The sequence below is a fragment of the Podarcis liolepis genome, assembly GCF_965112155.1.
Source record: "Podarcis liolepis genome assembly, chromosome: 16".
Classification (NCBI taxonomy): domain Eukaryota; kingdom Metazoa; phylum Chordata; class Lepidosauria; order Squamata; family Lacertidae; genus Podarcis; species Podarcis liolepis.
In genome coordinates, this window is record NC_139567.1 from 15,956,775 (window position 1) to 15,980,615 (window position 23,841).

At 49.8% G+C, this 23,841-nt stretch overlaps 1 protein-coding gene across 1 annotated transcript in view; it reads left to right on the forward strand.

Annotated features, from left to right (window-relative positions):
• Positions 1–23,841, forward strand: part of KMT2A (lysine methyltransferase 2A) — a 47,189-nt gene that overhangs the window by 18,406 nt on the left and 4,942 nt on the right. Inside the window, exons 5-35 of the mRNA XM_083480877.1 lie at positions 154–388; positions 1,165–1,229; positions 1,456–1,839; positions 2,196–2,269; positions 3,215–3,343; positions 3,906–4,019; positions 4,553–4,699; positions 5,117–5,212; positions 5,533–5,653; positions 5,998–6,111; positions 6,510–6,694; positions 7,858–8,031; positions 8,410–8,520; positions 8,799–8,872; positions 9,211–9,404; positions 9,804–9,910; positions 11,385–11,522; positions 12,447–12,605; positions 12,743–12,860; positions 12,957–13,035; positions 13,217–13,377; positions 14,151–14,309; positions 15,218–19,481; positions 20,015–20,098; positions 20,665–20,729; positions 21,094–21,264; positions 21,535–21,609; positions 22,095–22,269; positions 22,784–22,891; positions 23,140–23,223; positions 23,664–23,793. Coding sequence (XP_083337003.1) covers positions 154–388; positions 1,165–1,229; positions 1,456–1,839; positions 2,196–2,269; positions 3,215–3,343; positions 3,906–4,019; positions 4,553–4,699; positions 5,117–5,212; positions 5,533–5,653; positions 5,998–6,111; positions 6,510–6,694; positions 7,858–8,031; positions 8,410–8,520; positions 8,799–8,872; positions 9,211–9,404; positions 9,804–9,910; positions 11,385–11,522; positions 12,447–12,605; positions 12,743–12,860; positions 12,957–13,035; positions 13,217–13,377; positions 14,151–14,309; positions 15,218–19,481; positions 20,015–20,098; positions 20,665–20,729; positions 21,094–21,264; positions 21,535–21,609; positions 22,095–22,269; positions 22,784–22,891; positions 23,140–23,223; positions 23,664–23,793 — 8,294 coding nt within the window. The remainder of the gene's footprint in view (positions 1–153; positions 389–1,164; positions 1,230–1,455; positions 1,840–2,195; positions 2,270–3,214; positions 3,344–3,905; positions 4,020–4,552; positions 4,700–5,116; positions 5,213–5,532; positions 5,654–5,997; positions 6,112–6,509; positions 6,695–7,857; positions 8,032–8,409; positions 8,521–8,798; positions 8,873–9,210; positions 9,405–9,803; positions 9,911–11,384; positions 11,523–12,446; positions 12,606–12,742; positions 12,861–12,956; positions 13,036–13,216; positions 13,378–14,150; positions 14,310–15,217; positions 19,482–20,014; positions 20,099–20,664; positions 20,730–21,093; positions 21,265–21,534; positions 21,610–22,094; positions 22,270–22,783; positions 22,892–23,139; positions 23,224–23,663; positions 23,794–23,841) is intronic.

Here is a 23,841-nt window from a genome sequence, read left to right on the forward strand (position 1 = left end):
TAGGATGAAGGAGTTGTGTTTCTAGGAAATCTGGATGGGCCCCGCTGTGAAGCTGTTCTGAGAAACCAGCGATGGCCAGCAAAGTCTGTTCTGTTGAGGACTCACTTCTCCTTTATTGATTGCTGAATTAATAGCTGGTCTTTCATTTCACAGACAAGTCCTCAGTTGCAGGTTCAGAAGATGCCGAGCCCCTTGCACCTCCCATCAAACCTATCAAGCCAGTTACCAGAAACAAGGCCCCCCAGGAGCCCCCTGTGAAGAAAGGCCGGCGGTCAAGGCGCTGTGGGCAGTGCCCAGGCTGCCAGGTCCCAGAGGACTGTGGTGTCTGCACAAATTGCCTGGATAAGCCAAAGTTTGGTGGGCGGAACATCAAGAAGCAGTGCTGCAAGTAAGTGTGTGGGTGTGAAGCCCACCCCTGCCCTCCCGTTGCTCTGGGAATAAGGCCCTCCGTTGTTGGTTTATGGTGCTTCTACCCTGTTTCCTATAAAATATTTAGCCAGAGGAAGATCCTTTCACTTGCATCAAAGAAGAGCTAAGGAGCAGAAGACTAGTGACTTTGTCATCCTCTGAGCTTGGCTGCTGCCTTTCCTTCCTCTTGGAGTTCAAAGTGGCAGTTGGGGGCTCTCAAGAGAGTGGCAGGGAAATGGACAGGGTTGGGTGGGGCAGTGGAGAGATCTACCTCCTCTTTTCTTCAGACTTTTCAGGTTTTGGGTTGACCCTGCTGTGTATTCTGCTGAACGTGAAAACTAAAGTGTAGTGTGGAGAGTTGATCCCTTGGGTGAATATGTGCCACAGCATGCTTCCTCTGAGCAGCCTTCCTCACAGTGGCTTGGCCAAACCTCAGGGCAAGGTTTCAGATCTTAAACAAAGAGGGAGAACAGTTATCTTCTTCGCATCTTGAAAGTAAGGCCTTTTGAAGATGCTTCAAAAGTAGTTGCTTTTCAGCATAGCAGAAAGGCTGACATAGCAGAGTTGGTGTTGCTGGGGTGATCTTTCTCATCCTTTTAGCCAGATTGGTCTGCCATTGATCTCGAACTTTGGCATGGCTCCAAAGCAGATATCTTTCCACTTGAGATGCAGCAGCCTGCAACATGCCTGGGAATCCAAAGGCTTGTTTGTGACGGGTGATGCATCTTGCCATCTCCTTCCTTTATTCCCCCCTAGGATGAGGAAGTGTCAGAATTTGCAGTGGATGCCATCAAAAGCCTATCTCCAGAAGCAAGCCAAAGGTAGGTGCCTTTTTTTCCTTATTTCTATTGCGATGGGGAGAGAAAGGCATAGTTAACAGCTGCAGAGTCTTTGCTTCAGCCTCGGCTCCATCTAGGCAGTGTGGGCAGGCTGGCGTATCCTCCTTAGGCACCACCCTCCCCTCTGGCCGTCGGTCACTTGGGAGAGGCCGGTGCCATAGGCTGCGCTATCGGTCACTGCATCTGAGGTGCTGCTTTTGCTTTACAGCTGTGAAAAAGAAAGAGAAGAAATCCAAGTCCAGTGAAAAGAAAGAGATCCATGCTGGGAAGAGCCAGCCAGAGGCTGGACAGAAAGCAGCTGCTCCTCAGCTCACCTTGGCGAAAGAGGATCATGCCTCCAAAAGGGGCAGTGAACCTGCCCGGAAGCCCAGTGAGGAGAAGAGTGAGGAGGGCCCACCACCACTGACTCCGCCTCCCCCAGACACCAAGCAGGCCCCTCCCCCTGCAGCCCGGAAGGCTGGCAAGCAGCAGGCACCGCCCCCCACACAGGTGCCTCCCACCCCACCGCCTAGTACAGGCCCACCAAAAAAGGAAGCCCCCAAAACCATCCCTGCTGAGCCCAAGAAGAAGGCAGCTCCACCACCAGAAGTGGGTAGGTATTCAATTGCAACAAAGGTAGTTGCCTCTGCAAAGTCAAGCAGCCCACCTCTGGACTCCATGGAAGAGATGTGACCACATCTTCTGTACTAATTGGGCTCTTAAGTGGGTCAGGAAAGAGCAGCCTTGGACACACCTGGGCAGGTTAGCAAGTGTGTGGCGAGCTGCAGGAAATCCTATAGTGCCCACTCCTCCCTAACAAATTGGAATTGCTAGTTCACTGTGTTTTGTTTTCAGCTTTCCACAACAGCATCTTAAGAAGTTGCTGTTGTCTCCTTAAGTCCCCAAATTCTGTTTGACTGCTAGAAGCAACTCTTGGCTTTTAACAAACTGCATTTGTACTTTTCCTAGGGATCGAGCAAAGCAGACAGAAGAAAATAACTCCTCGTCCAAGCTTACCAGTGAAACAGAAGCCAAAAGAAAAGGTAACCTGCAAGTTGCTCTATGTCTCCAGTGAACAGAAAGAGCTTTCTTCATAGTTGGTTCCTTGCATGTAGCTCTCCTGGCTTTTAGAGAGCCCATGAAGACAGCACAAGTTGAGGATGCCCTTTGGTACAAGTTCTGACCCTGTGATGGCATCACCTACAGATGGGCTGCTTTTACAGTAGCTCTAGGCTCTTAGGGGTCCTTTTGCTTGACTCTCCAAAGTTCAGGTTGGTGTGCAGATGATGATGTTTCTCACTATGGTTTTTTTCCCTCTCCGCCCCCCCCCCCGCCACCGCCAATACAGTGGTGCCCCGCAAGACGAATGCCTCGCAAGACGGAAAACATGCTAGACGAAAGAGTTTTCCGTTTTGGAGGTGCTTCGCAAAACGGATTTCCTATGGGCTTGCTTCGCAAGACGACAATGTCTTGCGAGTTCCTGCTGGTTTTTTTTCCTCTCCCCCCCCCCCCCGCTTTTTCTAAGCCGCTTATCAGCTGATCCGATCAGCAGATAAGCCTCTAATAGCGCTAATCCGCTAATCCTTCGATGGGCTTGCTTCGCAAGACGAAAAAACCGCTAGACGAAGAGAATCACAGAATGGATTCTTTTCGTCTTGCGAGGCACCACTGTAGTTTGTGCATGGAATGGCCTTTCCCCCCAGAAAAGACAAGGCCGTGCACCTTTTAACACTAATAGGTTCCAGTTCATGTTTGGGGATGGATACCTACTGGATTGAGTTTGCTTTCAAAACAAGACAGACCAATTCAAAATTTCAGATTTTGGTTTCCAGTTTCTGAAACCCCTGTTGCTCTTTGCTTTTCAAAATGTGAAAGAAGAGAGTCCTCCTTAGATTCCAGCCCATAACTAACTGCATATATATTGAATGCTGGTTTTCCTTCTGCTGCTTGAGCAAAGAAAATGCCATTTTTTTGCCCTCTTTCACCAGGAGAGACCACCCCCAGTCAGCAAGCCAGATAATGGTACCCTCAACCTGTTGAGCACTTTATCAAATGGGAACAGCTCCAAACAGAAACCCCTCATAGATGGAGTCCACAGGATCCGAGTAGACTTCAAGGTAACAGGGTGGTTTGGGGAGGTGCCCTTGCCTTTCTCCACCAGAAACCTGGCCTTGGGGGTTTGTAGGATGTGGCAACATCTCTTCCTTGAAACTCTCATCTTTCTACAAAGAGCTGTTCTGGCGAAAGTTGTTTAGTTTTCTGTAGAGCCTGTTGCTTCTTAAGATAGCACACAGGAGGATGAGAAAGAGTGATGAATACAAAAGGGAATACCAGCAGTTTCCGTAAACCGAGGCAGCCTCCTGAGGCTCTTAATGCCCAAGGAGAGTCTTTATTGTTAGCAACAGCATTAGTTAGGCAGTACATTGGCATGCATATACTGCTGGCACGTGCCTTTTAGAAGATGTCTAGGTATGTATCACTGGTGTGGAGAGAACCGAGGTTAAGTAACTCCATCCAGCACATTCCTTTGTATATAACAAAAGCTTTGACAAACAAAACATTTTCATAGTGATGTGTACAGGATCTTCCTGCTTTGCTCCAGTTCTTGTCATTTCCACCACCCCTGGGCCTGGTGTAAGGATAATTCCCTTTCCATGTTCTTCCTTTTGTGTTTTTTAGGAGGACTGTGAGGCTGAGAACGTTTGGGAAATGGGCGGTTTGGGTATCCTGACCTCTGTCCCGATAACTCCCAGGGTGGTCTGCTTCCTCTGTGCCAGCAGTGGGCATGTGGAGGTAAGGGTGAGGTCCCACAGGGACAGTCCCCACCAAGTTGTTTGGTGTATGTGTTTGTGAGATATTATTTCAGCTACCTAAAACTAAAGGAAATCTGAAGCTGGAATTGAATCCTGAATAAAGGCCATCAGTTAGAGCTGCAGCTTCAACTACCATTTGAAATGCTTCTTTACCTACCTCTCAAAGCAGGAGGTGTGGTGTCAGATAAGCACTTATGTCTCTAGGCACCAGTTGACCCTTTGTAGCTTCACTAATACATGCTGCTCTTGCAGAGGGGCTCTGGAGATAAAACAGCCCACAGACAAATGGTGCGGAACTTGGTGGTGGAAGAGGGCTCTCTAAGCCTCTTTGAAGCAACTGTTATGTGAAACTGGGGACCAAACCATGAGGGTGGGGTGACCAAAGACTTTCTCCTCCTCCTCCTCCCTCTCCCTCTGGAGCCAGCCATCCAGGGCAAGCTGATGGGCAAATAGTTGAAGTGCACAACTGCTGCAGGATGAGGCTGACCTACTGACTTGCTCCTTCCCTTGTAGTTTGTGTATTGCCAGGTGTGCTGTGAGCCTTTCCACAAGTTCTGTTTGGAGGACAGTGAGCGCCCCCTGGAGGACCAGTTGGAAAACTGGTGCTGTCGTCGCTGCAAGTTCTGCCATGTGTGTGGGAGGCAGCATCAGGCCACCAAGGTAGTCAGAGTCCCTTGATGAGCTTGCCTGTCTCCTTTTGTTCCTCTGGAATGTGGGGTTTGTGGCATTGTAAGGGATGGCCGCCAGGGATGCTAAGTTTCCCCAACACAGCTCCCTCATGTTGAACTAGGAGTCATCAAATGTCTAAAGCAGAGCTTTCCAAACTTTTCATGTTGGTGACACACTTTTTAGACATACATCATTTTGCAACATAGTAATTCAGTTTTACTAGCAAACTGGAGGTTAAACTATCCCCTTTCCAGCCCCGGGAAAAGCATGGGGAGTGTTCGTACAACACACCTACACACAGCAGCTGACACACTAATGCGTCGTGAGACACAGTTTGGAAAGCTCTGGTCTAAAGCAACTACTGGAGCATCTAGGCTTGACTTGCTGCTGTTTTCCATGTTTCCATAGCAGTTGCTGGAGTGTAACAAGTGCCGAAACAGCTATCACCCAGAGTGCCTGGGACCAAATTACCCAACAAAACCTACGAAGAAAAAGAAGGTTTGGGTGAGTTCTGTTGCATCGTGGGGACACTTGTAAGGCAGGGATACCTTCCCCTCTTATTATAATCAGACTGCCAGATGTCTTAGCCTGATGTTGAAAGTGGGCCATTGTTTACAAGGATATGCAATAAAATCGGTCTGAATCATAAACTCCTGGATATGGCAACCCCATCAACTGGCCATTGCGAAAGAGGCAGGCTGAGGCATGGTTTTCTGTTCCATGGCTCACCCGTAGAGGGAAGCATCTTTGGTGCCTGCTATGACTGAATCCTATGATCCCAGAGAGAGGCTGTGCAGCCCTTTATTCCTTGTCTGTCTTTCCAGATCTGCACGAAATGTGTCCGCTGCAAGAGCTGTGGAGCGACAACGCCAGGCAAAGGGTGGGATGCCCAATGGTCTCACGACTTCTCTCTGTGTCACGATTGTGCCAAACTCTTCGCTAAAGGTGTGGAGAGACTGGGTGCATGATAGGTCTGGTCTGCTGCGGAAGTATGCTGTATCATGCTGAATGGCCTGGGAAATGCTGGCAGCTGCAGTTCCATGTGCAGATGCAGCCCTTGCTTTGCTAAATTCCAGTACTTCCTCTAGGGAAGCGGGGGACAGCAGCAGGGAGCACCTTCACACTCAAAGGGGGCAAGTATAGTACTTGCTGCTGGCTGTTAACAGTGGCAGTGACTGATAGCAGTCTTGCCCTTTGCGTGGAGTCCCCTGACCGCTAGCCAGCCCTGAGTGTTTGGCTTTGTATACTGATGGTGGGAGATCTGGACCGCCTCTCTGTTTTGCTTGTAGGGAACTTCTGCCCTGTCTGTGACAAATGCTACGATGACGATGACTATGAAAGCAAAATGATGCAGTGTGGGAAATGTGACCGCTGGGTCCATTCCAAGTGTGAAAACCTCTCAGGTGAGGACTGCTTCCAACCCTGCATATATGGAGGAGTAGGATGAACATTTACAACCAGGAACCTTGTGCTTGAGATCCTTTTTGCAATTTCATTTTGGTCTAAGGGGTGGGTTGTTTCTTCTTGGACTAGGGTACAGAAGCCAAGGAGCTGAATATCCTGAGCTAATCGTGCTTAGCTGTGGACTTTGGAGTTCAGCTTTGCAGGCAGCAGTTGTGCTGTGGGTTCCTGAGAGTGTGCAGAGAGACACACTTCCCAAGACAGGCATTGGAATCCCTACAGCTGAGCCCCTTTGCACGATGTAACCTCCTACCATGCTGCCAGATCCCCCACAGATCTGACACTTTTAGCCTCCTGAGGCTTGCCCTCTGCCCCTAATGCTTGCCCTGTCTACCTTCAGATGAGATGTACGAGATCCTCTCCAACCTGCCAGAGAGTGTGGCTTACACCTGCATTAACTGCACAGAACAACCTCCTGCTGAATGGCGGCTAGCACTGGAGAAAGAGCTGCAGCTTTCTTTGAAGCAGGTTCTAACAGCCCTACTAAATTCCAGGACATCCAGCCATTTGCTGCGTTATAGACAGGTGGGCCTCCCTCTCCTTCTAAAAACCATACAAATGTACCTGAATTCTGGCTGCTCAGAGTGGTGCTGTTGGACTTTAAAGCACAATATTCTTCCTAGTGTTTCTAGAAGAAAAGGGGCATTAGAAATACACTTCCAGGTGTGTGTGGGAGGGGGTGGGGAGAGGGAGAGAGGGTGACAAGCCAAAGGTTCCAACCAAATGTTTGATATTCTGTCTTGCAATGGATATCACAGAGGAACCCATAACATGAGCAGAACCCATATGGCAATGGCTACCACTCTGCCTAGCTAATTGACAGCATGTGAGAGGGAGTATGTTCCGGGCAGGAGGGAGTCTGTAGGAACATCTGTATCTGCCTGACCTGGGTCAGGCCATTGGTCAAGCTTGCACAGCACTGGCTGCCCTTCTCTGTGGCCTCACTTGTGGCCCTTGCTCCATATCCAAGAAGGACCCCTCCGTAAGAGCCATTCACCGTGGACCTCTCCTTGTGTTTATTATTACTACCTTGACTGTGTCTTGACTGCTAACTGTTATTTTGGGCCTTGAAAAGAAATACTTCCCCCTTTCATGCTTTCTGCACCACTCAAGGTTGTATAAACTCCCATCACTCCCTTTCTGCTGCTTTTGTTTCCCCTAAGCCTTTTTTCCAACCAAGGAGACTATAGCCAGAAAAGGCCTGCAGGGCTCTGCCTCCAAGGGCTTCAGGATTCATGCATTAGATGTGGATGTCTGTGTCTAGAGCTCTGCTGGGTATTACCAAGGTTCCAGCTCACGCAGAGGCATTTCCCCTGCAGATGCTCCCACCTATAGTGTGAATGTGAGGGCCAAACTTGGTGACCTGGGGTGCAGTGCAGCCCCTTCCAAGACATGTTGCCCCCTCACACAATTCAGACATGAAGGGGGCTTGTCTCCTCCAGTCCTCTGTTATGCTGTACTTTTCTGCACCTCCTTTCAGTCAACTAGATCCTTGTGCTCAGGTAGTGCTTGCAGGCTTCCCAAAGGCATCTGGTTGGCCACCATCAGAACAGAATGTTGGACTAGATGGGACTATTGGCCTGATTCTGCAGGCTCTTTGGCTCTTAACCTCTATCCACAGACCTACTAAAGAAATGCTTTGTGCTGGGCTCAGAAACTGTTGTACTCTCTTACCGTTGTGTCTCCAGGCGGCCAAACCCCCTGACTTAAATCCTGAGACGGAAGAGAGTGTCCCATCCCGAAGTTCCCCAGAAGGCCCAGACCCTCCTGTGCTCACTGAAGTCAGCAAGCAAGAAGAACAGCAGCTGCTGGACCTGGAAGGAGTGAAAAGAAAAATGGAGCAAGGAGGCTACATTTCTGTGGTGCGTTAACAATTCAGTCAGCATCCCCTTCTTGCTTTCATCATAGCTTCCATAAGGAGAAGGAAATGATGGGATATACAAATCAATTTGCTGTTGTGAACTGCATTGAGGTGGTCCTAAAATGCTACATTTTTGCTATAAATTCCCCCCTTGTGCCTTGAAGGTACATGGATGTTTTGGCCACGCTACAGTGTTTTACGTTGACCATGCTGCTCTTCTGAAACATAGGCAGGGAATAAAAAGGAGTTCAAAAATTGAATAGGAAAAGGTGAACTTCTGCCACTTGATGTTCAGCACCCATGGATGGGGAAGAGGGCTGGATAAAGTATATCAGAAAAGAGGATAGGAAGCTGATTTCTGTGTGTGTCTATCTTGCAGCTGGAGTTTAGTGATGATATTGTAAAGATAATCCAAGCAGCCATTAATGCTGATGGAGGGCAGCCAGAACTTAAGAAGGCCAACAGCATGGTGAAGTCCTTCTTCATTCGGGTAAGCCAAGCTGCATCTTATTTTCAATAAATTGGCAACTGGTGCACTGAAGTTGCATCTTTAATATTCCCCAAGGAGCCCATATTTCTGTTCAAGCTACTGTGTGGCTGTCTGTGAAACAAATTAGGATCTTGTCTGGGCAGACCTTTAAGTCCATAATAAATCATTCCTGACTGTAAATTTGCAGAGATCTTGGACAGTAGACTTCTTCAAGTGTTTAGTGTTGAGTCCTGTAAAGCATTTCTAATACATTTGTGGGTGTTTTGTTTGTTTTTAAGCAAATGGAACGCGTTTTTCCATGGTTCAGTGTAAAGAAATCAAGATTTTGGGAACCTAATAAAGTTACAACCAAGTAAGTAACTTGTTCCACTTCCAGCACTCACTTGCTGCAATTGACCTGCCTGTTTCAGCCAAAGGTGGTGCCAGCGCTCTTGCCCCTTGGAAACAAGATCAGAACTGAATTTCCAGATGGGCCTCTCCTGCTTCTCAAAGCAACTGGCTGCAATTAGTTCCTGATCTAGAAAGTAGAAGTGGGTTGTGGTCCTTCTTGTACCAATCTGTGTCTTAGTCCTGCCCCTTACCCTGCAGAGACAACTTTGCAGTGAATGAGGGAGCTTTACCTGGCTAAGGGCTATAGTTGGGGCCTCCTAGGTGCAACCAAGTCTGATGCTACCTTTTGTTCATTTCTAGCAGTGGGATGCTGCCTAATGCTGTCTTGCCGCCATCACTCGACCATAACTACGCACAGTGGCAGGAGCGTGAAGAAAACAGTTGTGCTCAACAACCTCCTCTTATGAAGAAAATCATTCCAGCACCAAAACCCAAAGGTCCTGGAGAGCCAGACTCCCCAACTCCACTGCATCCTTCTACACCACCTATATCCAGTGAGAAACTGAGCCTTTTTGTCTGGGGGAAGTGCTAGGGAATGAGGCTGACACTGGGGGAGGCAGGCTTTAGACCCTGGGGAAAGTCTGGGCCAGCCAGAGTCGGGTACAGAGAGGCTCTTTGCCTTACCCACCATCTGCCAGGACTTCAAAGTCTGAACCAAGCCTCTTTCTCTGCCTCCCCCTTACATCTGCATGGTTGGTTAAATTGTGTTTTATTTTAAAGTGAAGTAAAGTGAAAGTGAAATTTAAAGTGAAATTGTTTGCTGCTCTGGGCATTTGCAAGCTACTTTATTCTCCAGTAAACAGTTCCCAGCCCACATTTTCTTCCAAGCAGTGTTTCTCAGGAGTGATCAGTCCTTTCTTTCTCTCTCTCTCTCTTTCTCTCTCTCTTCTGAGGTTCTGACAGAAGCTTGGAGGACAGCCCAGAACTTACCCCTCCTCCAGATGTGGAGGATAACCGGCAGTGTGCACTTTGCTTGAAGTATGGCGATGATGGTGGGAATGTAAGTGGCTCTGTCAAGAATGTGTGTTGTGAGCTGTAGAGGCTTTGCCTTCTGGTTCTAGTTAAGGTTGAAAGGCAGGCTTGATCTTTGTTGTACACTCAGTCCAGCTGAGCCAGACTAATATTACCTTTCTTAAAAAAACAAAAGCAGGTTACTATCTTAGTGAATTGTGGAAATGCTGTGGGCATAATTTAGCTGATAACAGCAAAGCATTTTACAAAGCTCCTTGTGATATTTTGATTAGCAAACTCTGTAAATGGGGACAGGCGATAACATCAGGTGGTTTCACAGCTGGTTAGAAAAGTGTCCTGTTAAGAGACACTTTTCAGTGGTTCCTCATGAAACTGGAGGGATATTTTGAGTGGAGTGCTGCAGGCTTCTGTTCTGGGCCTGGCATTCTTCCAACAATCAATGACTTTTGGTAGCAACTGGAAATCTGATAAGGATTTAAATATTGGATGAGGGCATAGAGGGAATCGTTACCAGAGTTCCAAATGGCACTGAACTTTGAGGGACAGCTAGGACCCCAGAAGACAGAAGGGAAAATAGGCAGAACCCAACAAAAAGAAATTCAGTAGAGACAAATGCAAAGTTCTGAACAAGTGTGGGAGGAATCAGATGCACAAGGATAGAATGGGCAATACATGGCCCGGCAGAAGTGTATGTGAAAAGTATCTCAGGACTGTAGCTTATCACAAGCAGAACACAAGTCAGGGGTGTGATGTGGCTGCAGTGAGATCTTAGTCCGCATTAACAGAGCCATCATCATGTCACAAGAAGGAATAACTGACTTTATTCTGCACTAGTCAGACCTCATCTGGAGTACTATGTTCGTTTCTAGCACCACATATCAAGGAGGATGTAGACAAATTGGGATGGGATCAGAGGAAGATAGCAAAGATGGTCAGAAGTATGGAAGACAAGTCCTATATAAGGAACCAGTTATGCTTAGCTGAGCAAAGAAAAGACTGAGGTGGAACCTAATAGCACTCTACAAATCCTTGAATGGGCTGTGTCACATGCAAGAGTTTGCAAAGGCTTGTTCTCCATGACTCCAGGGGTCAAAGGGTTATATCTCATAGACTTAAGTTACAGGAGGGTAGATTTGGATTGAACAATAGAGGAAATTTCTTGACAGTAAGAGCAGCTGGGCAATGGAGGGGTGGTGAAATGCTCCCCCTCTAGAGGTCTTTGAGCAGAGGCTGGAGAGCCCTCTGTCTGCTGGGGATGCAAAGGGTGGTATAAAAATTAGTAAATCATAATAATAACCTAGCACTGGGTGTTCTGTTCTGAGCAGAGGGTTGGACTAGACAGCTGCAAAGACCCCTTAAACGGTCTGATTCCATGAGCCACCTTTATGTTTGCCAGCTTTTATTTCACTGTGGCTGCTGCAAGATGTGCCCAGCAGTTGTGGGGTGGGGAGTGCACTTGACTGATTTCTGAGTGTTTCTGGTGGCCTTCTGCTTTCTTGCAGGATGCTGGCCGTCTCCTCTACATCGGCCAGAATGAGTGGACCCATGTGAACTGTGCCCTGTGGTCAGCTGAAGTTTTTGAAGATGACGATGGCTCCCTGAAGAATGTGCACGTGGCAGTGATCAGAGGGAAACAGCTGGTGAGTAGGAACAGGTTGGGCTCAGGAGTCTGTCCAGGAATGAGGATTTACATTTCAAAAGCAGCTAAAATGTTTCTCTTCTGCTGTTACAACAGCAAAGAAGAATGTTGGAAAGTCCACAGCATGTCTCCATGGAGAGACAGCTCATATTTGATGTTAATGGCCCAACTTTAAAAAGAGCAAAAGCCTCACATGATTCTCCACAGTTGAAGTAATGGGCTTCACAGGATGTTATATCTGAAAAAGACAGAGATCCTTGAATTCAGCTTCCAGCAGTTCCAGACTGCAAAGAATCAAAAGCACTGGTTACTTGGACATTCACAAGCAGCTCTATTATACTAGCATGTGAACCAGATCATCACCTGGCTTCTGCAGCAGACAGATGTGAGCAAGTGCCCGCATCTCCTTGTAATGATTAGGAAGGGGTGTCTTCTGTGGCCTGAAGTGTAGGAAGTCACAATCACAGGTGGCCAGCTTGGGCTGCTGTCCTGCAACTGCAAGCAGTTGCGGCTAGTGGCTGTGGCAGCTTTTTCGTGTTCTTAATCAATCACTGATCCCTTTTGCATGCTCAGAAATTGCTCTAAACTGTTAAAAAAACACACCTTTCTTCTGAATTGGAATTAAATTGGGAAGGCCAGGCAATATGTGAGTTTGTAAATGAACAACAATGAAAAAAGGCTGCACTCAGATTACTAACAGGTTGTTTTGGACAAGATGAATTGTGTTTGCTAAATGAGTGGTGGAACAGCAGCAGTTCTATTGCTTTCTCTTTGTTTGTTGGCAACCTGATATGCATGTCATAGATAATCATATTAGGGGTGTTGCTGCTTTTGACAGTGCTGCACTAGTCCAGTTTATTTGTTTAGGCCATTGGCCATAACAACAAGATGCTTTCCCTAAAAACCCAACCCTCAAACCTTGCAGAGATGTGAATTTTGCCTGAAGTCGGGTGCCACAGTGGGCTGCTGCCTGACCTCCTGCACAAGCAACTATCACTTCATGTGCTCCCGGGCCAAGAACTGTGTCTTTCTGGAGGATAAGAAAGTGTACTGCCAGCGCCACCGGGACATGATCAAAGGAGAGGTGAGCCCAGCCACCACCCCCAGGCCTTTGCCCAGCTGTACTCCCCCCCCCTCCCCATTTCCCTGCTCCTCTCAGCTCAGGCTGTGTGTTTTCACCTTAATACTGTATAGGCCTCTTTTTGTGTGTGCTTGCTGTAGGTGGTACCCGAGAATGGCTTTGAAGTCCTAAGAAGAGTCTTTGTGGATTTTGAAGGGATTAGCTTGAGACGAAGGTTTCTTCATGGTCTGGAGCCAGAGAACATCCACATGATGATTGGTGAGGGCCCTCTGCCTCTGGCCTTGGCAATGTGCTTAGTGGAATTTAGTTGCTGCCTTCCTCACACAGAACTTTGCCTCTTTGGTTTTCTTGTAGGGTCCATGACGATTGACTGCCTCGGGATTCTGAGCGATCTGTCTGACTGTGAAGACAAGCTGTTCCCCATTGGCTATCAGTAAGTAGGAGCTGTCTCCTGAATAGGCAGCAGCAGCAGAATCCATGTTATTTTCCCTGAAAGATGCCGTGAGGACCACCCAGGAAGTCTTTGGCCTTCCTTCTCCTCTTGCCCCAGAGAAGGGCTTTTGCAGGCATGCACAGCTCTGTGTAGATGTTGTAACTCTTAAATGTTTTCCCAGGTGCTCTCGAGTATACTGGAGCACAACGGATGCTCGGAAGCGCTGTGTGTACACTTGCAAGATCATGGAATGCCGCCCTCCTATTCTTGAGCCAGACATCAACAGCACAGTAGAGCACGATGACAATAGGACCATCACGCACAGCCCCAGGCCACTTTCAGGCAAGTTTCTGCAGGCATGGCTTGGCTTGAGATTGTGGCCTTTGTGCCAGACCTGTGGGTGCCTGTCTTTTGTACTGCTCGGCTCTTCCAAAGACAAAAGCTTCCTTCTTCTAGTCAGTCTTTGCTATGAGACAGGGCTTGTAATACCTTTTGGTGACAGCAGTAGCAGCACACACTTGGATTAGGGCAAAAAAGGGGGGTTCCCTGGTAAAGATCACATCTTCTACTTTGGCTATAGGTTTTGGAGTGGATCCTGGCCCTTGTTCCATAACTGAGTCATAGAATCATAAGTGTTGGGAGGAACATCAAGGGTCTTCAACTCCCAACTCTGCTCTGTGCAGAAAGACACTCCAGCATTTGCCCAGGTGTCATGCGTTTCTGGAGACTAGATTATGATATGCTTGATCTGAAACAACAAGGGACTTTGTCCTTCTGAGATGCTTGGGGCATGGTGGGGGTGTGCTTCTACCTAGTACTCTTAATGTTTGGCCCTCACCTGCTCCCAATGACACATAATGTCCAGCTTTGCATTCTGGTTTTGGCCTAGATGCCAAAAGACTGCAGCCTTTTTTCTTTCCCCCCCCTCTTTTACTTTCTGCCTCCCTCCATGTATAAAGATTTTTCTGTTAACATTCCCTGAGGGAGGAAGAAAGGATGTTATTGAGGGGGAAAGCCTCTAGTACTCCCCTACTTCCCTGAAGCTGTTTTGTTCAAATGCACCCTGGGTTTTGCCTGAATCCATAAGTTCATTATTTCTTTTTCTTCTTCATCAGAAATTCCAGCCAGAGAAGGCCATGCAGTGTCAGCGGTTGTGAGCACTCCCTCTTCAGACTTCCTGCCACATTCTCAGAACTGCAGGGCTCTGCGGATCAGAGCGCCAAGTTTTCCTCCCGCCCTGCGATCTCCTGGTTCAAGGCCATTGCCCTCTGCAGGTCTGGCCCTCCACCTCCCTCTGCTGCTCTCTCTGGCTTTCTTTGACTTCTGTTCATTCTTTGTTTAGCAATTTCTTCAGGCTGTTCTCAATGGCATGGAACCTTATTTCCACCATCTCTATTGGGTTTAGGGCTTAATAAGTGCTGAGGTGCAAAAGACTTGTTGTCCGTCCTCATCATCAAAGGCCAAGCACTGAGGATGCTGGTAGAGGGGGGCATCTTCAATCATTCCCCCCCCCCCCCGGTTTCTGGGCATCTCACCTACATACTTAACATGTAGTTTTTCCTCACATTTAACCTTGTCGAGTGAACCATGTTTGAATTGCTGACAACTTGTAAACCTCCCTGAGCTTTTGGGCTGAGGTGGGCTCCATTTTTAAGCAGAACTGAACTAAGAACTCTAAACCACACCTTGAAGGATAATGTTCTTTGCAAATTCTGCTCACCGACAATTCTAGCTGGTGACTGACTTACCTTGTGAAGTCAGAAGACCTGGCCTAGGTGAGAAAAGACCTATCAGGATATTGAAGCCCAGAACTCCACCTGCAGCTCAGATGGACACCCCCTCCTCTTCCCCAGCCATAGGAGTTTGTTAGGGGGCTGGATCAGAATTTGAAAGAACCCCAGGGAAAGTTCAGTCTGCTGTTCTTACAGTTAAGAAATATTTCTGGGTAGGCAAGACCAAACATGCTCCCGTGCAACTTGAAGCCAGAAGGAAAAGGTTATAGAGTGTTTTCCTTGTTTCAATGAAACCACCAGTAGAAGGAATAATTAGAACAAGAAAGGGGTTGACTCCGGGGGTTTGGGCTTTGCTTTACTCCTTGCCTGCATAGATCCAGATATTTGCATTCAGTAGATGACCTCAAACTCAGTTCTAATATTCTTCCCCATCTTCTGTCTTTTCCCAGGGAGCCCCACCCACATTACACACGAGATCGTGACTGTGGGAGACCCCCTGCTGTCATCTGGACTTCGAAGCATTGGCTCCAGACGACACAGCGCCTCCTCTCCTCTGCCCCCTCCACAGTTGAGGTCCTGGATGATGCCTTCCAGCAGAGCTGGGGCCACTCACTCCTCCAGGCACAGCCTCTCTTCAACACCCAGCCTGTCTCCCTTGCCAGAGCATGACTTGAGCACAAAGCCTTCAGAGCGTTCTTCGGGCCCAGCAGCCGGACGCATTGCCACCCAGAGTAGCTCTGCCCCTCCCTGTGGTGGTCAGAGGCCAGCAGGGACAGGTGGAGGAGGCACAAGCACTTCCTTGGAGGGAGCGCTGTCAATAGAAGCAATGGGGCCTCCGGGGACAGAGAAGAGCAAGCTGATGAGCCAAAAAGACGCAAGTTCTTCCCTGGGTAATTTGAAGGCCAGTACTCCTGTGCAGAGTGCTTCTGGCACCGAGCCAAACACCAGCAAAGTAGGGAAGCTTCCAGAGCCCTCTTCTGGGCTGTTTTCTTCCAAAGAGGCAGTAGCCTTTCCATCTTTACATCAGAGACCCCCAAAGAAGGAGCAAGAGCAGCAGGTGGACCTTGTAAAGCCAGAAAAAAACTGCTCTTACGAGGATCCAGAAACAAAGATCTCCAAGCTTTCTGGGGCAAGTAACAGATCTCCTCCTTCCATAAGTGACCCAGCACCTTCTGCAGGCAGAGATAGGCGGCCGCAGAAGGGGAAAAGGGGAGCCAAAGAGAGACATTCCAATAAACTCTTTACAAATCCGAGCCTCCTCACACCTAGCAACAAAGACAGTGCAGAGCCAGAATTTGTTCATCAAGCTGTGACGCCTGAGCATGTGAACCAGAAGCTCTGTAACAATGTTGTGGCTTCAGAGAAGGCCCCCGATAGACAGCTGCTTAACCAGAAGACCTCCAAGGTTCCTTCCCAGGGCGAAGTGGCCACTTCCAAGGATCTGCAGGCTTCCCAGAAGCGCACAGTGAAAGTCACGTTGACTCCTCTCAAGATGGAAGGTGATAGCCAGTCCAAGAACATTCAGAGGGAGGGTGATGTAGAATCTCAGCCTAAGGAGAGCAAACCAGCTTCCCTGGCACAATCCTCTTCCACTCCAGAACGGTCGGGAAACGGCTCCCTGGTTCAAGACAGCCCAAGTTGTGCTTCAGTCCCTGAGGCTCCAAGCGAGGCCTACCAGAGTCTTCCTGTTCAGGAGAGCAACTTGATGCTCCAGGAGACAGCCAAAGCTCAGGAAGACGGGGCCTACAAGCGGCGGTACCCCCGGCGCAGCGCACGGGCCAGATCCAACATGTTCTTTGGGCTGACTCCATTGTATGGTGTGAGGTCTTACGGGGAAGAAGACATTCCCTTCTACAGCAACTCCACTGGGAAGAAGCGGGGAAAGAGGTCTGCTGAAGGGCAAGTAGATGGTGCCGATGACCTCAGCACGTCGGACGAGGATGACCTTTACTACTACAACTTCACCAGGACAGTGGTCTCAAACACGGAAGAGCATCTTGCTTCTCCTCACAACTTATTCCGGGAGGAGGAACAGTGCAGCCTTCCCAAAATCTCTCAGCTGGATGGTGTGGATGACGGGACAGAAAGTGACACAAGCATCACGGTGACAACCAGGAAAGTCAATCCAGTGACCAAAAGGAGTGGCAAAGAAAATGGAACAGAGAGCTTAAAACTTGATCGGAGCGAAGAGAGTGGGGAGAAAGCACAAGTCACCAAGAGCTCAGCTGGCCACAAAGCAGCCGAGCCCAAGATGGAGAACTGCCGCGTCAAAACCCAGAGCCAGGATCCTCTGGAAGCTCAGCTGAGTTCTTTAGAGGCCAGCCGCCGCCCTCGTGCCAGCACCCCTTCGGAGAAGACCCTGCTGGATACCTTCAGCACAGAGCTGCTCAAGTCCGACTCCGACAATAACAACAGTGACGACTGCGGGAACATTCTCCCATCTGACATCATGGACTTTGTGCTGAAAAACACCCCCTCCATGCAAGCCCTCGGAGAGAGCCCTGAGTCATCGTCCTCTGAGCTCCTGACGCTGGGAGATGGGCTGGGCCTTGACACCACCAACCGGGGCAAGGATATGGGCCTCTTTGAAGTCTTCTCTCAGCAGCTGCCAACCACAGAGCCTGTTGACAGCAGTGTTTCGTCATCCATCTCGGCAGAGGAGCAGTTTGAGCTGCCTCTGGAACTGCCTTCCGATCTCTCTGTCTTGACCACTCGGAGCCCGACAGTGCCCAGCCAAAATCACGGCAGACTTGCTGTCATTTCAGAATCCTCGCTCTCCTCCTCCTCATCATCATCAGGGGAGAGATCACTCTTAGCTTTGCCTTCTACGGAGTCTGCCGAGAAGAGGGTGACTGTCACAGAGAAAGCTGCCTCCAGTGAAGGGGAGCCAGCTCTGTTGAGCCCACGAGTGGACCCAAGCCCTGAAGGACACCTGACCCCTGACCCCTTTATTCAAAGTCACATGGAAGCAGAGCACATAGCCAGCCCCCCATGTGGACCAGGAGAGCCAGGCCGTTCAGCCAGCCAAGACTTGGCCAGAAATAGCGGGACACCTGGTCTCCAAGTGCCAGTTTCTCCAACCCTCCCACTTCAGAATCCTAAGTATGGCCCAAACTCCACAGAGAACCCTGGCCCATCTCAGATTTCCAATGCTGCTGTGCAGACAGCCCCCCTCCACCTCAAGGCAGCTGCAGAAAAGCTCCTGGTGGTTAATCAGAACATGCAGCCATTGTACGTCCTTCAGACTCTTCCCAATGGTGTCACACAAAAGATACAGCTGACCTCTTCTGTCAGTTCTGCGCAGGGCGTGTTAGAGGCCAGCGCTTCTGTGCTTGGGCCCCTGGGCCCAGGGCTGGCACTAGGGGCCGCTGTAAACCCCAGCTTGCCTTCCTCCTCCCAGCCTCTCTTTCCACCAACCAGCAAAGGGTTACTGCCGATGCCCCATCACCAACACTTGCACTCCTTTTCTGCAGCCCCCCAAAGCAGCTTCCCATCCTCCCTTGGCAGTCCTGCCTCAGGACTTCTGATTGGTGTCCAGCAACCACCTGACCCCGAAGCAAATCAGAGAGCCGAGATTGGGTCCACAGCCACCACGCCACCCTCTGGCCTCAGCAAGAAAAGGCAAATTTCGCGCTTGCCATCGCGCAAGAACAAAAAGCTTGCCCCTTCCGCCATCACCCCGTCTGACATGGTCCCCAACATGACGTTAATTAACTTCACTCCTTCCCAGCTCCCCAGCCATCCAGGCCTGCTAGATTTGGGAACTGCCAGTAACCCTGCATCCCACAGAACTGTCCCCAATATCATCAAGCGTTCGAAGTCTGGGATAATGTACTTTGAGCAGACCCCTCTGCTGCCCCAAGGGGTGGGAGCAGCTGCAGCAGCAGTTGGAACACCCCCTAGCGTGGCTGGACCAGACAGCGGTCATCTTGCAACCAGGCCAGTGACAGGCCTAGCCTCTGCTGGATCCATGCTGAATGTGGTGTCAATGCCGACATCATCTGCACCTTCCACGGGCACATCAGTCCCCAGCGGACATGTGCTGGGGAGGGGGTCCGTTGCACTACCTAGCTCTGGGCTGCAAGGAGTATCTGACATGGGCTCCATCAGCAACCTCTTAATCAAAGCCACTCAACAGAGCTTGGGTCTTCCGGAGCAGCACGCCACAGTGCCACCATCTGGCTCCGGGATGTTTTCACCACTAGGCGATGCCTCATCGGCCCAGTCCACAGTCTCAGTGGCGGGGACGGCAGCATCCAGCATCTGTGTCTTGCCTTCTGCACAGACTATGGGCATGACCACTGACCCCGAAGGATCTTACCAGCCTGGGCCTCTGACACAGATCCTGGCCAGCAAAACTGGTGCCGTCCCGCCTCAGGTGGACCTCGCGCCATCCCAAGCTCCTCCGCATTCAGGCTTTCCCCAGTTGGTGGACATCACTAACCCTGCAGCACTGGAGCAAAACAAGACCTCCTCATCCGTCACGCGTGCCAGCTCAACTTCTCCTGCAAGCTCCGCATCCTCTGACCAGCTGCTTGGAAGCTCCTCCATGAAGGTCAAAGCCAAAGTGAAACGGTCTCAGTCCTCATCAGACAGCAGCATCAGCAAAGGGTCTGGGAAGAAGCACAAGATGTCTCACTTCTGGTCCAGCTCCCCTGAGAAGCACATTCCCCAGCAAGGCACCAACTCTGCAGCCCAGGACTTGGCTGGAGGGTAAGAGATGGAGGTCTTTGGTCTCCGCCCTGTTTTCCCAACCCCTTCTGAACCCATCGTCCTTTTTATTTCTTTAGTACTTCTGCTGTAGGAACTTCTATAACAAAGCCTAGATGGAAAACAAGCTTCATTCAGAAGCCAGCAGCTCCTGAATATGAGCTGTGATGCTTGAGGGCCTTTTCTTTGAAGGAAAGAGGGAGAAGCTGCTTGAGCTGCTAGCTGTACATGTTACTGATCTGCTTTATTTGCATCAGTGGGTGTGATGGGACTGTTCTAAGTGGGAAATAGAAATTAGATTTGACGGCCTCAGTGGCAGCTCAAGATCACCTCTTTGACTCCATATTATTATGAGAGATCCCTTTAGAAAACCCAACAGCTACGTTTTTAAAATGGAGTTTCTGTTGTAAATGCTGCTTGATAAATGTTGCTTCTTGGAGAGCCAGAGAGGTCAGTCTTGCGTTGGCTGCAAGAGGAGCATTATCTGGCTTGTGATAAGTCATTGTAGTATACCTGAATAATCTTGTTTGTTCCAGGGTTCCTACCCTGAAGATGCACATGGAGGAAGAAGAGGAAGGGGCCGCAAGTGTAGAGCAGCCCCCACCCAAAGTGGCAGACAGGTAAGGCAGTCTCCCAGGTTGTGGTCGCATCAAGAGTGCCTGTGCTCTATGTATGCTTGTGGGGCGGGAGGGATGTTGGCAGGCAGCGGTACACATGTGCCTGGCTGCACAAACATTGCTCTGCCCCAAGAAAGCAACCATACTTCTTAATATGTTTTGGGCAGTTCCAACAATGAAACATTGATAACCAGAGCCTACAGTATGGTCACTCTACTGCTGACCTCAGAGGCTTGTAAGTTTTCTCTACTTGCCTAAAGCATGGAGCTTGCTCAGAAAGCTCCAAGTGATGTTCTTTGCATTGAACATTCCAATTTCCCACTTGCCCTGCTGTTTAGAAGGACGGGCAGCGCTGTGCTGCGGCTTGGTCCATTTTTGGGAGTGCTTGCCACTCAGCCCAATGTATTATAAGTAGCAGGCCTCTCCATCCAGTGGAGACTCATGGCTCAGAGTGTTTTGTTTAGCTTCTCCCTTTGGCATCTGCTGGGGAATCAAAACTCCTAAAAGGCTTCAGTTGTTGAAACAGGAGCGGATTCTTGAATTCTTTCCAGCTGTGCTTCTCTCCACAGGCAAACGGCATCTGTTCCAGAATCACAGACAGCACAGAGCACTGCAAGTGAGCAAGAGCCCACAGGTATGTTGTCCATCGACCTCAAGTACAAACTAAGCACCAGTTCACAGACGTTCCACTTGGAAAGGCACATATATCTTCAAAATAATTTTTTGTTTTATTATGTTTTTATACCTTGCTGGAAGCCGCCCAGTGTGGCTGGGGAAACCCAGCCAGATGGGCAGGGTATCAGTAATAAAATTACTATTATTACTCCCAGTTGTAAGCTTGCCCTATGATTCTCCTTGTATGACAGCCATGCTTGAGAGAGCCCTCGGCAGCTCTCTTAGTTCATGAGAGCCTTTCCCTACATTCTTAATGTTCATTATTTGGTGGCTTTGGCTTTGCCAAGGACTCTGGAGGTAAGAAGACCTTGTTTTCCTTCCAGACTCCAGAGCTTCTGAGGATGAAGAGAGTACTTTCAGCTCCCCACTCATGTTCTGGCTGCAGCAAGAGCGGAAGAGAAAGGAGAGCCTCACTGAGAAGAAGCCCAAGAAAGGACTGATTTTCGAGATCTCAAGCGATGATGGATTTCAGATCTGTGCTGAAAGTATTGAAGGTGGGAAAGGGGGCAGGTGGGGCAGGTGACATCTGCTGCAGCTGCTTTGGGGTTAGATGCATTTTTGCTGTGTTCATCTTACAAAGGTCACCTTTAACTGCTTTGCACCTTTCCAAGTGCTGCAGGGGACAGCCCTGCGTGAAGTTTGCAGGAATGCAGAGCCACCTGGCAGCAATTGTGAATTTTACGGTTTAAAAAGGAGCGAAAGGGAAGCTTTTCTGAAACACTCCTCCCTCCCACTGAATCATTTCTTGTTTATCTTCATCTCAGAGGCCTGGCAATCCCTAACTGACAAGGTTCAGGAGGCTCGTTCCAATGCCCGCTTGAAGCAGCTATCCTTCACAGGTAAGAAAGGCTGCAGCAGGGTTGGGAATTCCAAACCCCTTGCATGGATAGGAAGACAATAAGAAAGTGCCTTGAATGTCACTGCTGTCCTGTAGGCCAAGACCTAGGCAGGGACTTTGCCACCTGGGCCTGCTTCCTTGCACTTCATAAACACTAGAAAGAGTCTCACAGGATGCCCTGTTTTCTTAGGATACAGTACTTTGGTTGCACAAACAGCTTAAGGACAAAGAATGAGGTTTGTGATTCTTTTGGAACACCCTCTGCATCATTTAAGCCTGTGCCTAGCCGTGGAGATTTGGGCCCATTTGAGCTGCTCCACCAGTTTCTTGAGCTGCTTCTTGCCTAAAGGCTGGGCCATGTTGCCGCCATCACCACCAGTCTTCTTCTTACAAGGAGGACTGAAGGGAGCCACTGGGCATAGCCTGGGCTGGACAGCCTCTTCTACCAGCAAGCTGCCTTCCCTGCCTACTCTCTCCTTATTCCAGGTGTGAGCGGATTGAGGATGCTGGGAATTCTGCACGATGCTGTTGTGTTCCTGATAGAACAGCTGTCTGGAGCGAAGCACTGCCACAACTACAAGTTCCGGTTCCATAAGCCAGAGGAGGCCAAGGAGCCCCCAGTGAACCCCCATGGCTCTGCCAGAGCTGAAGTGCACCTCAGGTCAGTGGCAGACTCTGCGCTCATAAAACCAAAGCACCTGCTTCAGAGATCCTTCAGTGGTTTGGGGGTGAGGCTTTCTGTGGAGAGACAGTGAAAATAAATTCTTCAAATATCAGTTTGGGAGGGAGGCACATGAATAGCCTGTCATCATTGAATAGACGTGGGCCCAGGTGCTCCCTAGTTGGCATATAGGAGGAATCCAGGAAGGAGAGGGTTAACTGTCCAAGACAAGGGTCACATGATGGAAGACCAGAGTATCTCTACCCCCAGGGAGGAAAAGGTTGCTAGAATCCCACAGAAGGCTCTACAAAGGGGCTGCTGTGGTTTTAGCTCAGACCAGACACTTTGAAGTTTCTCCACACAGTATGGGGAGCCAGTGTAGAGCCTAGTGGGCTTCTAGCAGCCAGTCTGGGAATGTCGCATTGTCCTGGAGGAGAGAGGAGCATTGTGTGGCTTGTAAGCCAGCCCATTAACCCTGAGAGCCAGTCTCACACCTCTTGGATCTGCATTGCAGGAAGTCTGCCTTCGACATGTTCAATTTCCTGGCTTCTAAGCACCGCCAGCCGCCAGAGTACAACCCCAACGATGAGGAGGAAGAGGAGGTGCAGCTGAAGTCTGCCCGGTACATAGCGGGTGCGGAGGCGAGTTGGTGGGGAGGGCTAGAAGGCTGCTCCTTTTTGATCTCGTCGGCAGTGGTGGGAAACTAAAGAACGGGGAAGGGGTGCAGATTTTGCCTCCTGCAGCTGCCCCATAAGCCAGCCTCTCAGCAGTTGGCACTGCAAAGTGGCTTGTGGAGCAAGGTGGGGCTTGGCAGCTCAAAGGCCCCATTGGTTGAACTCTTTCAAACAGCCTCTTTCCTCCTCTCTTCAGGAGGGCAACCAGCATGGACCTTCCCATGCCCATGAGGTTCCGACACTTGAAGAAAACCTCCAAGGAGGCAGTTGGTGTCTACAGGTAGGTGGGTGGGAGATGGTAGGCACTGGCGGAGGTAGAGTGGGGCAGGGGGAGCACATCGCCCCCGGCAGCCCGATCCCGGTGGGGTTCCATCACAGCTGCCCCCGCTGGACGCCACGCTTCGCAGGTGGCGCACCACGCCCCCAGGATGCACACCACGCCCCCGCCTGCTCTTCTCCGCTGTTGGTAGGTGGAGGCCACCTTAGCAGGATAAACGATGGGGAGGGTAGAACAGCCTAAGCCAGCAGGGCTTAGCAGAACAGCAATGAGAAAGTGCCTGGAACGACTCTCCTAGGTCATGTGGACAGATCTGCTCCTAGCTGGGTTGCCTGCCTGCCTGCCTGCCTGCCTACCTGCCTCCACGTTCAGGGTGAGGCTTGCTACCTCTATGGTTGCAGCACCTAACACCCGTGGCTGCGCTGTGTGTTCCTCCTTGGCAGGTCTCCTATCCACGGCCGGGGCCTGTTCTGCAAAAGAAACATCGATGCAGGAGAGATGGTGATCGAGTATGCCGGCAACGTGATCCGTTCCATCCTAACTGACAAGCGTGAGAAGTACTACGACAGCAAGGTAAGCCTTAGCAACAGCGGAGGCACTGCTGAAACCCAGCTGGTCATG